Source organism: Lemur catta, chromosome 13 (assembly GCF_020740605.2).
Source record: "Lemur catta isolate mLemCat1 chromosome 13, mLemCat1.pri, whole genome shotgun sequence".
In the NCBI taxonomy this organism is placed as follows: domain Eukaryota; kingdom Metazoa; phylum Chordata; class Mammalia; order Primates; family Lemuridae; genus Lemur; species Lemur catta.
In genome coordinates, this window is record NC_059140.1 from 76,394,626 (window position 1) to 76,408,092 (window position 13,467).

General features: G+C 34.2%; 1 protein-coding gene across 3 annotated transcripts in view; it reads right to left on the minus strand.

Annotated features, from left to right (window-relative positions):
- Window positions 1–1,139: 1,139 nt before the first annotated feature.
- PAN3 (poly(A) specific ribonuclease subunit PAN3) overlaps window positions 1,140–13,467 on the minus strand; it is a 129,936-nt gene continuing 117,608 nt past the window's right edge. For 2 of the 3 annotated variants that reach the window (XM_045566845.1, XM_045566843.1), the window contains 4 exons: window positions 11,735–11,864; window positions 11,200–11,264; window positions 6,730–6,868; window positions 1,140–4,071 (listed from right to left, as the gene is read on the minus strand). In XM_045566845.1, the coding sequence (XP_045422801.1) occupies window positions 3,931–4,071; window positions 6,730–6,868; window positions 11,200–11,264; window positions 11,735–11,864 (475 nt within the window). In that variant the 3' untranslated portion in view covers window positions 1,140–3,930. Of the gene's footprint in view, window positions 4,072–5,535; window positions 5,575–6,729; window positions 6,869–11,199; window positions 11,265–11,734; window positions 11,865–13,467 lie in introns of all 3 variants that reach the window. The other variant, XM_045566844.1, reaches the window with a different exon arrangement.

The window sequence follows — 13,467 nt, forward strand, 5'->3', positions numbered from 1 at the left end:
AGACCCAGACCACAACCAAGCCTTCCCCCCACCCCCTTTTTGCTACCACAGTGGGTCCGGTCCTCATCTGTAGCGTACGCACCTCATTCTGTAAACCTATTATCTTGCTCTATAATCCTATCTTTTTCTCCTCAATAAACCTCATTTTCATGCTTGTCGTATTTTGGTGTGCCTGGTCATTCTTCAGCTATGAGCACAACAAGAACTGACATTTCAGACTGCAACCCAGACAGTCTCTCTCTCTGCCCCAAATATCTTACTGAAACCTCAGAAAGCAAAAGCACAGATAAGGGGGGGACTACTATATTATATTTAATACACACTCACTACTCCAGTTTAACAAATGTTAATATTTGCTATATTTTCTTTATCTATCTTTATATCCTAAATAATGATTCTGAAGAATCTGGAGGGAGGGATGCCCCTCACCTATATGAAAATTAAGTACTAAATCAAAGGCTAGCTATGTATTATTCCTTATCCTTTCACATAAGTCGTCTTCTAAACTACAGTGTAAGCACTCTGGGAGGCCGAGGCGGGAGGATTGCTCGAGGTCAGGAGATCAAGACCAGCCTGAGCAAGAGTGAGACCCCCGTCTCTACTAAAAAATAGAAATTAACCGGACAACTAAAAATATACAGAAAAAATTAGCCGGGCCTGGTGGCGCATGCCTGTAAGTCCCAGCTACTCGAGAGGCTGAGGCAGCAGGATTGCTTGAGCCCAAGAGTTTGAGGTTGCTGTGAGCTAGGCTGATGCCACGGCACTCTAGCCTGAGCAACAGAGTAAGACTCTGTCTCAAACAAACAAACAAACAAACAAACAAAAAAACCAAAAAAAAACCCACCTAAACTAAACTACATTGTAAGCCATGTTGTATTAAAATGTTTGGCTATAACTACACATATTGTAAATACCAAGTCCCCATATCTGCAGTCCTAGTGCCTAGCATAGATCCAAGGACACAGTAGGTAGGCATTTAACAAATATTTGATAAGTTAATTAACAGATCTGCTACCATTTCAACTAAAGACAAAAATTCCTCCAAAATACATATGAAATATACAATCTTTTAAAACCCAATCAACCATAAGACAAACATCATCTTGTTACATAAACTGGTACAAAAAAAGGACACACCAATTTCTGTAATTCTTTATTAAAAATACTGCTGTACACATAGACTGAAAACAGGATTAAAGATGAATAACACATATTGGGATCATGACATTAGAACTTAACATACTGGTGCTTTTTAGGGAAGTTGCTGACATCCAAATCACAGAACCAAGGTCAAAAGCAAATACAAAAGGTACCCGCAAAAATATTTACAATGAAGTAAATACACTAACAGAATTTAAAATAGGTACAAAAAATTGAAATGACCAACGTTACGTGATTTCAAGGGTTGTCCTTTCTGTGCTTTTATGTCATAACAGGAAGGTATGGGAAGTTTATAACCTTAATTTGACTATTCTCAGATATTAAAATCTTCCTATGAATTAAAAAGACTTTTAGACAACCTCTTAAGTGGAATTATACTATGGAAAAGAGGGCTCCCCAAAAAAACACCTAAGCAGAACTGAGAGTTCCTCTGAAAACCATTCCCAATAAAAACTAAATAAAAAATAAATATAAAACAAAACTAAAAAAAAAAAATATATGCATTACCTGACACCAACTGTTTTCTGGCTGACAATATTTACTCATGAAAACATATCAGCTGTCTATCTTTTATATGCAAACCAAGTCCTGAGGTTAACTAGGGGCTGAAGCAAACTAGCATTTGTGATGCAAACATTCTTGGGTTTGTGATGTAAACTTGCTTTGCAGGGAAGTTTGCTGGTCTATACAGAATGAGAAATTCAAGCCCTATTTTAACCCCTGCCCTTCTTTAGCTTTCACAAAACATTGGTCCACAAATTAAATTTTCAAAAAGTTCCCAGGCCCCAAAACTAAAATAGATGATCCCCTTTCATTTTCAAAGAAAACAACATTGGAAAAAATCTCCAGCCCGCTTATAAATTAAGCATTTCATATTTTCTTCTAGAATACAAGTAGTTCTTTTTTGTACAAAAGAATTACAATATGATTTGTCAAAAAACATATAAAAAGACAGCTGCTCTTCCTCAAATACATGAGCTAATGATAAAAGACTTTTGCATGTTAATGTCTCCAAGTTCTTGTTCTTTTACATAAAAAAGAACATTATGGTGGCAAATGTTAATTATCCTTTGAACATTATGTTCTTTTAAAATCCATCCAGATCAAATGCAGTAATTGATTTTCTTTTTAACTCAACAACTGATGCTACCAAACGTGGGTTCAAATATACTTGCTAAAATGTGTAAAGTGTGTCTCTAGTCTTCAAAGCTTTCAGGTGAAGAGAGGTGCTTTTTCTTGATGCAAATCTCAAGGCAGAGAAAATCATTTTAAAGCTTATAAAAAGTGGACAGAGAAATATTAAAAACTTCTCTGAATATACAAATATGTTTAATTATTAAAATTGAAGACAGTAACATCAGTTGCAAGTGCTTGGGAGTCTGTCCTGACCTTTTTCAGTTTCCACATTTTCTTCATAGTTGCATGGTGAGCACCCAGTGCTAGTAAAACATTCAGTGCTGGGAAAGGAGATATAGTCTTCATTACTGTTTTTTAAGAAAGAAAATTCCTATGTATTTGGCAGTCTTCATTATCAAAGTATAGGTATTTCAGTAACTAGAAATTCCATGAATACCCAAGTTTGGCGACAACTGCATGTCCAAATATTAAGAAAGTTAAGAGGAGGAAAATTCCAAACTTTTGAGATGGATTTATTCTGGAATATCCCACAGAGTGAGTTATTATCAAAAGTACTATTACTTTGGGCTAAGCAGTGACTGCAAAGGCACAGCAGATTGTTATCCCTCCAGATTCAGGCTGTAAAACATCAGAAAGCTCTTGATACCAGACCACTGCTGAATTTAGTTCCTCTTCCGAACAGTGTCTCTGTGTTTGTATCCAGTGTAAAGGACCATAATAAAGCTGTGGTTCAAAGAACAGAACTTTATACAAAAAAAAAAAAAAAAAAGCAAACTGGAAAGAACCTAAAGCAATATACTCCTGAACTTTAGGCCTTTAACACAATTTTGCAATTTTTTTTGTATCAAAAAATTACATAAATGTAAATGTATCTAGCAGGCAAATAACTTTTTTTAAAAAGGCTCTGGTTGAATTTGGAGCGAAGAGCTATACATGCTTCTTCAGTTACTGTTTATCTGACATTTATTCAGAAAGGATTTAAATCAACTAACAGGGAAATTCATATCCAACAATTCACTGATATTTCTCTTTGTGTGTTCTTAAAAACAAAACAAAACACAAATCTCAGTCTGAACTAACAGTGGGTGGCATAGAGAGCTTGCATACAATACTCTTACAAAAATTATGCACTATACTGCACTTTCATGAGATTATTTACCTGGTCCATTATGTTATTCAGGGCAACTCATCCCCAAAAGAGCAAATTTTGCAACCCTCAATGGCAAAAATGCTGCCCAGCATTGTTTCCCAAAAATGTCCTTGCAATAGTTTCCCTTAGTAAGTATACAATGTGGCAAAAGTTCAAAGATCAGAAAAAAGTCTTTAAAAAATTAAAATTAGTGCATATACAAGTGGAAAAAACAAAAGCAGGAACATCATTCATCTGATGGTGCTCCTTAATCTAGAATAAATTCTTCACAGATATAGCCTTCAATGGCAGCCATAGCTCTTGGATAAGTGAAACATTCTTCCTTTCAAGTAACAGTGTACCTGACTGAAGTGCAAGCAGCTTTGCTCATCTCCTGTTTGTTTCCCAAATGTGAAATGAGATGATGAAACAGTTCAGCTGTAGTGCAATTTGCTATTAGTTAAGTTCCTCAGCCGTGTCCTGCCTGTTTTTTTTAGCAAATACTACAACTGACCATTTGCAGCTGCAATCAGTTCTTGAAAAGTATTTTCAAAGCAGCGCTTTAAGTCACTGTAAGTCACCACGAGTACACTCTTCTCATCTCTGGAAATCAGACTTATTTTTTCTGGCACACCAGCATCTAGCTGAAACATACATATGCAAAATATGAAGTTCACACTTTGTGGAAAAGATTCTATCATAGGACATTTGCAATAATGATAAATGAAATATTTAAAAACTGTCATGTTCCCTTTCATATATTCATAAGTATTTTACATCACTTATCAGTATGCACACAATTTTCAACTCATGTTTTTCAAACAAACACTGCCCTACATATCTACCTACTCCTCATGCTTAGCATTTGTTTGCATTGCACTCCATCCAGCTGGAACGCTGTAACTTAATTATTCCCCCAATAGCTTCCACTTTTTTGTATCATGAATTACAGGGTAATGAACATATTCATCTACTAAATTTTTTTTCTTCTGTAGGAAATACTAAGTTTTTTCCTTAGGAGAAATACTTAAAAGTATAAATAATAAAATGTAAAGTAGGAGTGATTTCAAAGCTAATATAGCCAAATTGTTTCCCAAAGGATGTCAATTAGACACCATTGATTTATGAGTTGTAACAATTAACAGCAGCCCCACATCAAAGGAATGCCTTGCTATTTTAATTTACATTTTAATTAACTATTATTATCAAACTTTTTTCATACATTTACTTTTGATATTTCTGCTTGTGTGAATGCTAGTTTATGATTTTTACCCACTTATCTATTGGGATTCGGCAGTAATATTTTAGTGAGGTTTTTATAAAGCATAAATACTAATCCTTAGTCTATCAAATAACCTGGCTTGTTATAGTTCATTTTTGTTAGTCTTCAACATAGGTTTTTTCTTTCCTTCTTCCATTAATTGATACATTAAAATAGGTTTAAAAGTTACTGAGAGCTCAAACATTCAAATCATCTTACCAGTTAATTTCTGTCATCCTTTCCATCAAAATAAGGTTATGTAAAATCTTAGTTTTTAGATAATCAATATGGCCATCCTCCCCTTTTAATTTATTATACTCTTTTCAAACTTAGACTATTCTCACATTCCATATTTGGGATAATATTATTTACTATTAGCTATTTTATGATATGAAATAGAATTTTCTTCAATTTTTAATTATCCTAATAGTCATTAAATAACCTTTGCTTAGGAAAAGTGTCTATTATACTCATGGCATAGGATCTACTGCTCAATGTTTATACTACTTCTACATATCTTTAACAACTGGTGCTTTGATAGTATGGATACTGTGTTTTAAAATCTGATAGAATTATTCTCCACTCATTGCTCTCAAGAAAAGGTTTGTCCTTTAAGAGAAATAAGGGGAAAATGAATGAATATACAAATCATACTGGATTAGTTTAATGCACTTCTGTGCTGTTGTAATGTAGGTTATTGACAATACTCTCTAAAGAGTTTAAAGGAAATTAAAATAAAGCAGTGCTGAAAAACAAACTACAACATTTTCCCTGAAGAGTAACCGCACTATACATTAACAGTTCTAAATCACAGGCTATAGCAGGTATTTTCTCCTTTAGTACTTACAATTTAGGACGGTTTAGACCAAGGGTCAGCAAATGTTTTCTATAAAGGGCCAGACAATAAATGTTTTAGGTTTCAGGGGCCAAATACAGTCTCTGTCACATATTCTTTATTTATCGCTTGGTTGTTTTACAACCCTTTAAAATTTAAAACTGGGCCAGGCGTGGTGGCTCATGCCTGTAGTCCCAACATTTGGGAGGCTGAAGCAGGAGGATCACTTGAGGCCAGGAATTTGTGCCTGGGCAATATGGCAAGATCCCGTTCTACAAAAAATTTAAAAATTAGCCGGACACAGTGGCATCTGTCTATAGTCCCAGCTACTCAGAAGGCTGAGGCTGCAGGGAGCTGTGATCACGCACACCACTACACTATACTCTAGTACTCCAGCCTGGGCGACAGAGCAAGACCATGTCTCTTAAGACAGAGGGGAAAAAAAAAAGTCAAACTATCCTTATTAATAGCTTGCAGGCTGTACAAAGAGGCCATAGAATGGATTTGGCCCATAGGCCATGGTTTGCCAACTTCTAGTTTAAACAAAAACCTACACAAAGACTAGGATTTACTTCTGGAGAGCAGTTCTAAATTCCATAATTCCAAGTAACTCGTAAGGGAACAAGTTCCTTCTTTCCTCTGTAAGTTTTAACTCTCCCAGTCTTTTCAAAACATAAAGCTTACCTCTTAAATAAATTTATGATATACCACTATCTATTTAATTTATCTAATCACATAATTCACCATTCACAAATGCTGGGCCTATGAATGCTACCAATATTATGCTTTTATTATACTTAATTATAATACCTGTAGTTAACGTAAATGAATTAATAACTTCCAATACAACTCACAATGACTTAGAAGGGATTCAATTCTTAAAAGATATTTAAACATAAAATTATTTTTCTGTTTTTACCACTCATTGTCTTACAACATGTAAATAAAACACAGTATTATAGTATAAAGGGGGGAAAGCAGTCATTTTGTGACACGTATAATAAAAAGATCTGCAATAAAAATTTTGAAATTATTCATGCAGGTGTTAAGAAAAATCTTCCTATTCTAGAAAATGTTATTGATAAAATGCTTTACAGACTACAGCAAGAGTACATCCTGATTCCTTAGTCTCCCAGTATTTGCAGAAGATGCAACTCTACCAATTGTAGGCAGCATTAAAAGCTTAAAAATCCAGATACAAATTACCTTGTTAAGACAAGAAATGATATGACTGAGGTCAATCCAAGGAGCACCTGCTTCTGTCACCTGATGAAAAAGATGATCCCTAAACAGTTTTAACAGATAACGGTCTCCAGTCTCTGACCAAGTAGGATCCTTTTGAAACCTGGAGGAAGTTAATATTTACCTCAGTAACTCATACTATATGCTACATGGCCATAATGCTTATTTTTCAAACTCAAAATTAGTTTCATTTTACTTTTTCCTGATAAATAAGCAATTAGGGTTTTTTTGGTATAATATTAAAAAATAATCTCACAGAATTATGAAAGTATATGAATTATAGTTTTTAATTCTCAATTCTCTGGGGAAAATCCTCTCTTATGCATTCCTACTTTATATTACCTCATTTCAGCCCCTACCATTAGATAAAATGGAGAAGAAAGAAAAAAATGTTTCCACATATCTTTAAACCAAGGTTATAAGAGAATATTCTTTTCCTCCTCCCATCCTGTAGGTGACAATAGAAGGGGATGGTCAGACATGTGATTCACTTCACTAATGGGCATAAAATAGAATGTTTAGGAAATAAAAAGGAAGTAGATTTTGGTTTCCTACCACTGCATCTGAAAGCAAGCTGTAGAGAATTGGAGAACCACATGATCACTGTTAGTTTTGAGTGACCTTAGGAACGTATAGTCTAGTGGGGAAACAAATAATCAAAGAAAGTTGTAATTGCATATTTAAATAATGCTATTAAAAGAAAGGGATATTATACAGAACAGAAACAAGAATTCATCTGAGAGGACAAGGAAGGTTTTCCAAAGGAAGTAGTGGCTGCTCTTCCCAGAAGAAGAATGCTCCTTAGTCAGAGGGATCAGTATTTGCAAAGGACAGCATGGAGCACTGAAGAAACCTAAGACAGGTCAGTGTGTCTGGATGGGGTTGGGAGAGAAAAAAGAAAAGAAAAAGACCAAATACAAGGGAAGAGGGAGAGGGGGAGGGAAAAGAGGGGGACAGAGAGAAGACGAGGAAGAGTGAAAGAAAGCAAGGGGGCAGTGAGAGAAGGCAAGGGGGGAGGACAAAATTAAAGGGAAGAAAAAGGCAGATCTGAAGCAAGGATGACAAGCAGATAGGGACCAAACTGCGCAGCCTTAGATGATGTTTAAAAAACTGTGTCTTTTTTCTAAGAACCCGGGGAGAAGCTCACCATATTGTTTTAACACAATCCTACTTGTGTTCTGCAAAGGTCATTCCTGGGACTTCCAATTAAAATGCAGATTAAACACACCCATTTATCTCCGCTCCCTTTCAAAAGCCCACCAAATTGATAGTGAATGTCAAGAAAGGGTATAAACACAGGAGGGACAAAGGGATCAGAAGAAGCAACAATAGTGAACAAGAGATATTCAGGAAAGTCTGGAAGGCAGAAAGCAGACGGGTAAGCTGAGACACTGAAGCCATCAAGGACTACCAAAGATGCAGGTGTGGACTTAGATGAAAACAGCAGAACTGAGAAAAGGTTCCATAAACAGCAAATGGATGAGCCATCTCTCAGTCCTGACCCCACCTCTGACTGGCAGAAGTCTGGAGGTTTACTCTCTAGAAAGGGTGGATCAAAGGGGAGGTGGTGGGTGAGACACTATTCAAAAAATGCCTCTCCCCTGCTTGGCTCCCAAACCTTGGCTGTCAGGCTTATACCACAGGCAGTAGGGTGGAAGATTCTTTTCAGGGGATGCTGATCTGACCAAGAGAAATGATGACATTCGGAGTCTACCAAAAACAAACAAAAATCATATATAACTTTATCACATAGAAAAGCTCAATACCCTACAATCCCTACCCCCACACAGAGCTTCTCATTAGCTTTTTAGGAACTCATTCTTAATATGAATTGACAGCCAAAGATCAGAAACCTTTTGAAAAGGGAATAAAACAACAAAACAAACTCTTGTTTCCTATGAGATACTGCAGTGAACAGAACAAAACTTAAAACTAAAAAAAGAAAAAAAGAGGGGGGAAAAAACCCACAACCAACCACCACCAAAAAAATCTATACTTGACAGCCTCAGAGAGACAAGAATTAGATGGTATAAGACAAACATTCAGAGAATAGAAAAGTGCCTGGAAATTAAAAACATGATGGCAGAATTTTAAAAATTCAAATAAAGATTAGAAAAAAAACTTTAATTTTAGAAAAATGAAGTTGAGATAATTGCCCAGAAAGTAGAACAAAAAGGTAAGGACAGAAAATAGGTGAAGAGAATATTAGAAAATCAATTGCAAAGGCCTAACATCTGAGCAATGGATTCCAGAAAAAGAAGTTATTAAAGAAACAATGAAGATAATTTTCCAGAACTGAAGAACTTAAGTTTCTAAGACTAAAAAGGCTCATGTGTTGATTCATCATTATGAATCAAAAACCCACAACGAGGCACGCACACACAGAGTGTTATGAATTTCTGAACATCAGTGAAAAAGAAAAGACTCTAAAAGCTTGGGGAAAGGGAAGAATTTCTTAAGGAAATAATGGAACAATGCTTCAAACTCTGAAGAAAACTATCATTACTATTATTTACCTATTTACTGAAGTACCAGCTAACATAATCACTCAAGAGAAATTAAAAGTACAGAAACTGGAAAGGAGGAAGTACAACTATCACTATTTGTAGATGATGTGACTAAATATGTGGGAAATCCAAGAGAACCTATTAAAAAACTATCCAAACAATATAGTATCGAGAACAAAATTTACAGAAATCAAGAATTTTCACGTATACCAATAACAAGTACTAAGAAGACAAAATGGGCGGGGGTGGGGGGAGACCCTTTGCATTTATAATAGCAACAAGACAAAATACCTAAGAATAAACTCAGTATGCCATAACTATGTAAAGAACAACTTAAATACTACTGAAGAGTACAAAAGTAGACATCAACAAATAGAATGACATACCGTGATCTTGATTAAGATGATTCAACATCTGAAAAATACTTCCTAAATTTACTGATAAACATAACATGTTATCCTCCCTATTAAAAAAACCCATCAGGTCTATTGACTTTTTTTTTTTTTTTTTTTTTAGCTAAACAAGCTGATTTTAGAATTTATACGGACAAACAGTTTTAGGAAAACAACAAAACAACACACAATGAAATAGAGAGGAAAGAACACACACTATTAGACTTTAAAACTTCAATCATTAAAATAGTATAGAAGAGATGTGGCTTCAAATCAGTGGAGAAAAGCTACATTATTCAATACATGGCCTTTGGAGTACTAGGTAGTTTTCTGGGGGAAAAAAGCTGGATTTATATCTTACATCCTACATAATTTCTAAATATGTAAAAATTTTTAATATGAAAAAATGAAACCACAAATGTTCTAGGAAAAACCATGAGATAATTCCTTCATAATCTTAGAGAAGAGGCCTTTCTAACTATAACTCAAATCCAGAAGCATAAAAGAAGTCTGATCAATTAGACTATATATGTAAATGTGTACGCATGGGAAAAAATATGAGCAGAGTCAAAAAAAAAAAAAATGACCAGCTTAAAAAAAGTTAAGCAGTAGAATGTGTGTGAGTGTGTGTGTGTGTTGCATACGTGTCGAGGAAAGGGGATGAGTCATTAGCTGAGTTAAATATTTAAAAACAAATCAAGAAATAGTACTATAAATATATGTTTTAAAGAGGTAAATACCAGAAGAAACAGCTAAAAGTTTCCAAAAAATGATTCAACGTATACTATATTCTCTTCATTCAGAAAAATTACTAGGGAAAATTCAAATTGAGTCTTTTAACTCTGAAGAAAGTCAAGTGGACTTGAACTTCAGAGTCAAAAAAAAAAAATTCCCTCAAGCAGTGATATTTACCTATTACCTACCTTTATTAACAGATGAAACATTCTTGAAATGTAACTTGTGTTATAGTTTTAATAGCTGCACTTCTTTTCTACCACCTGTCTTTGAGTTATGCAGCACAAATACCAACTCTGCTTATCAAGATATGATTAACTTATAAATGAGGCAGAACTTAAATGACAAATAGTTTAAAATGGTGATGCCTTTCCAACGTCACCTATAGGACAGCCATAAAAAATGCGTTTTAATAGAAGAGGCATGCAACAATTAGAGATTTCTGAAGTCTCTAAACTGACCAAGGTAGTAAACTAATTTGAAACTTTTTCTTCAAAAAAGACAGGGAAGAGGTAGTATTAGTCATAAAATGTTCTCTTGTGTGCAAACCACAATAGAAATTTCTAACAGTATATTTTCTGTATGTGCATATGTGTAAAAAATTCATAAGGACAACCACACCTAGGCTGTGGTTAAAAAACAGCACCCTAATGGCAAACACAATCTTAAGGTCATCTCACATGAGAATTTTTCTCTTTATCCAAATATAACCAACCAGTAAGAATAAGGTACACTCATTCTCATTATGCAAAATAATGCCCTTATAATTGAAAACACCGTAAAATACTGTAGATCCTTACTCAGGCCTCTCATTGATTGTTCCCAATTTTGCTAGAAGCCTAAACAGTCTTCCATTTTGAACCTCCTATAAAACATTTTAAAAAGAGAGAGAATGTTAATATTCCAGATTAACTAAATGTAAAAGCCAAAACATACAAAAACTGGTATCTTGCACCAATATTACCTTTAAACATATATACCCTAACATCTCCACCTTTTGGTTCTACTTTTAAACATACTAAGTCCACTTCATTTAATAACAGTACTCAAGAAGATTATGGAGCTGACCACTTTTAGGAATTGTTAAAGTAACTTACATGAAAAATCAAGATTTTGTAAAATGACTGTAACAAAGCCATGAATGAAAAGAAAAAAGTGACCAGCGGACATAAGGAATTAAAATACTAAACATTCACTTTGGACAAAAATATCTGCAATCTTAGCAAACTGGGCACTACATGCAGTACAGTGATTACTGTATTTTATACCTATTTATACACACAGATGCAAGTGTATTTATATACACAGATACATTCTATTAACTATACTTTTTACCTTTGCAAGGTCTTCCTCTATGACATCATTTCTCATTTGAGCAGCATCCAATTGAGTATAAAATCGAGCACCAATCATGGGCATGATGTCATTTACACTTCGCATCCTGTTTTGATCAGTCAATAAATACCTGACCAAAATAAAAGAGGAATCACTTGAATGTCCAACATGCAATTAAAAAAACAACATAACCCACAAACACATAGCTGTAGCTGTCGCAATCATCTTAATGTACATAATTTTGAAAACATTTTTTCATGCAAGTCATTTTTATCCTTAAATATTATATTCATTTTCTCTGGAAAATTTTAAGAGCCAATGGAACAACTGTAAACATGTCTCTTCTCTACATTTTTACTAATATGGAAATGAGAAAGCAAAGTACAGTAGGGTTACACTTACCCATTTCCATTCTCAAACCCTTCTTTACAATGGCTCTAGATGAAAAGCTTGTTACAAACTTTTTGAGAGGAGTAAAATAGGGGGTGGTTGTGAGGTGGGGAGCTTTTCCTGTTGCTCTTCAAAGATAATTTGTCAAACTAAAACTGGGTCTACAATTTTGCTAAACTGAATGAGCCCAACTTTTTAGGGAACTGTGTTCTGCAATTTTATCTACCAGCTATCATTATATATTCATTTCTGAGAAATCTTCATGCATTAACACAAATCAGAAGAGATCAGTTCAATTTCTACCATTATAATGAAGGCAGAAAATAAGAATTGTTAAAGCAACTTACATAAAGTATATACTTCAAGGGCCACCTGTTAGAATACAAAGATTCTCTATCTCCTATTATTGTTTATTCTATAGGTAAGCCATTGTTTGACTTTCATGAGAAAGCAGCTTCCTATTCCTTCACTCTTTTGCTTGTAATTCTCTTATTTTCTTCATAGATCTTATCATTATCTGAAAATATTTCAGTTGCTTATATGTTTATTAACTTTTTCTCTCCATTAGAGTATAAGCTCCAGAAGATGGGAATTTTGTTCATCTTGTTCAAAGCATCCTCAGCATTTGCCATAAATAGTAGGCTTTCTTTTGTTGAATAAATGAATAGTTATACCTATGTGAATAATCTATGTCTTAGCTATTCATTTGTAACTAACTGACTTATTTACATCTAGTTAACCATATTTAAAGTTATTACAAGCTATGTGACTTTGGCAAGTTATTTTACCTCCCTTGGATTCAGTTCTGTCATCTCTAAAATGGTGCTAAGAATAGTATCTAATTTATTGGCTTATTAGGAGAATTAAATGAATTAATTCACGTCAAGCAGTTCATAAGTGCCTGATACATGGTTTATTGCTCCATAAATTTTAGTTTGTTTATTAAAGTATGACTTTTTTGTTTATTCCTTTTTTATTAAGTAAAGTTTCAAATATTTATGAAATTACAGAGAATAGTAATATTATGAATCCCCATGTATCATCACCCAGTTTCAACAATTATTAACATATGACCAATTTGTTATGTTTATATCCTCTACTCCCACTTTTTTAAAAAAGATAATTTAGAGATTATAACCTGAGATTATTTGAGACATCCTAGGTGTTTGCAAACTAAGACTAAGAATCACTGTTGTGATCATATATAAAACAAATATTTTTATTTAAAAGATAAATCATCTTGTTTATTAATAGGATCCAGACAATCACTGGCTTCCAGCGCTTTGTCACAAGCAGGACATTGATGCCAGTGTAACAAAGATCAGGTGGGCAGCCCCATCCTC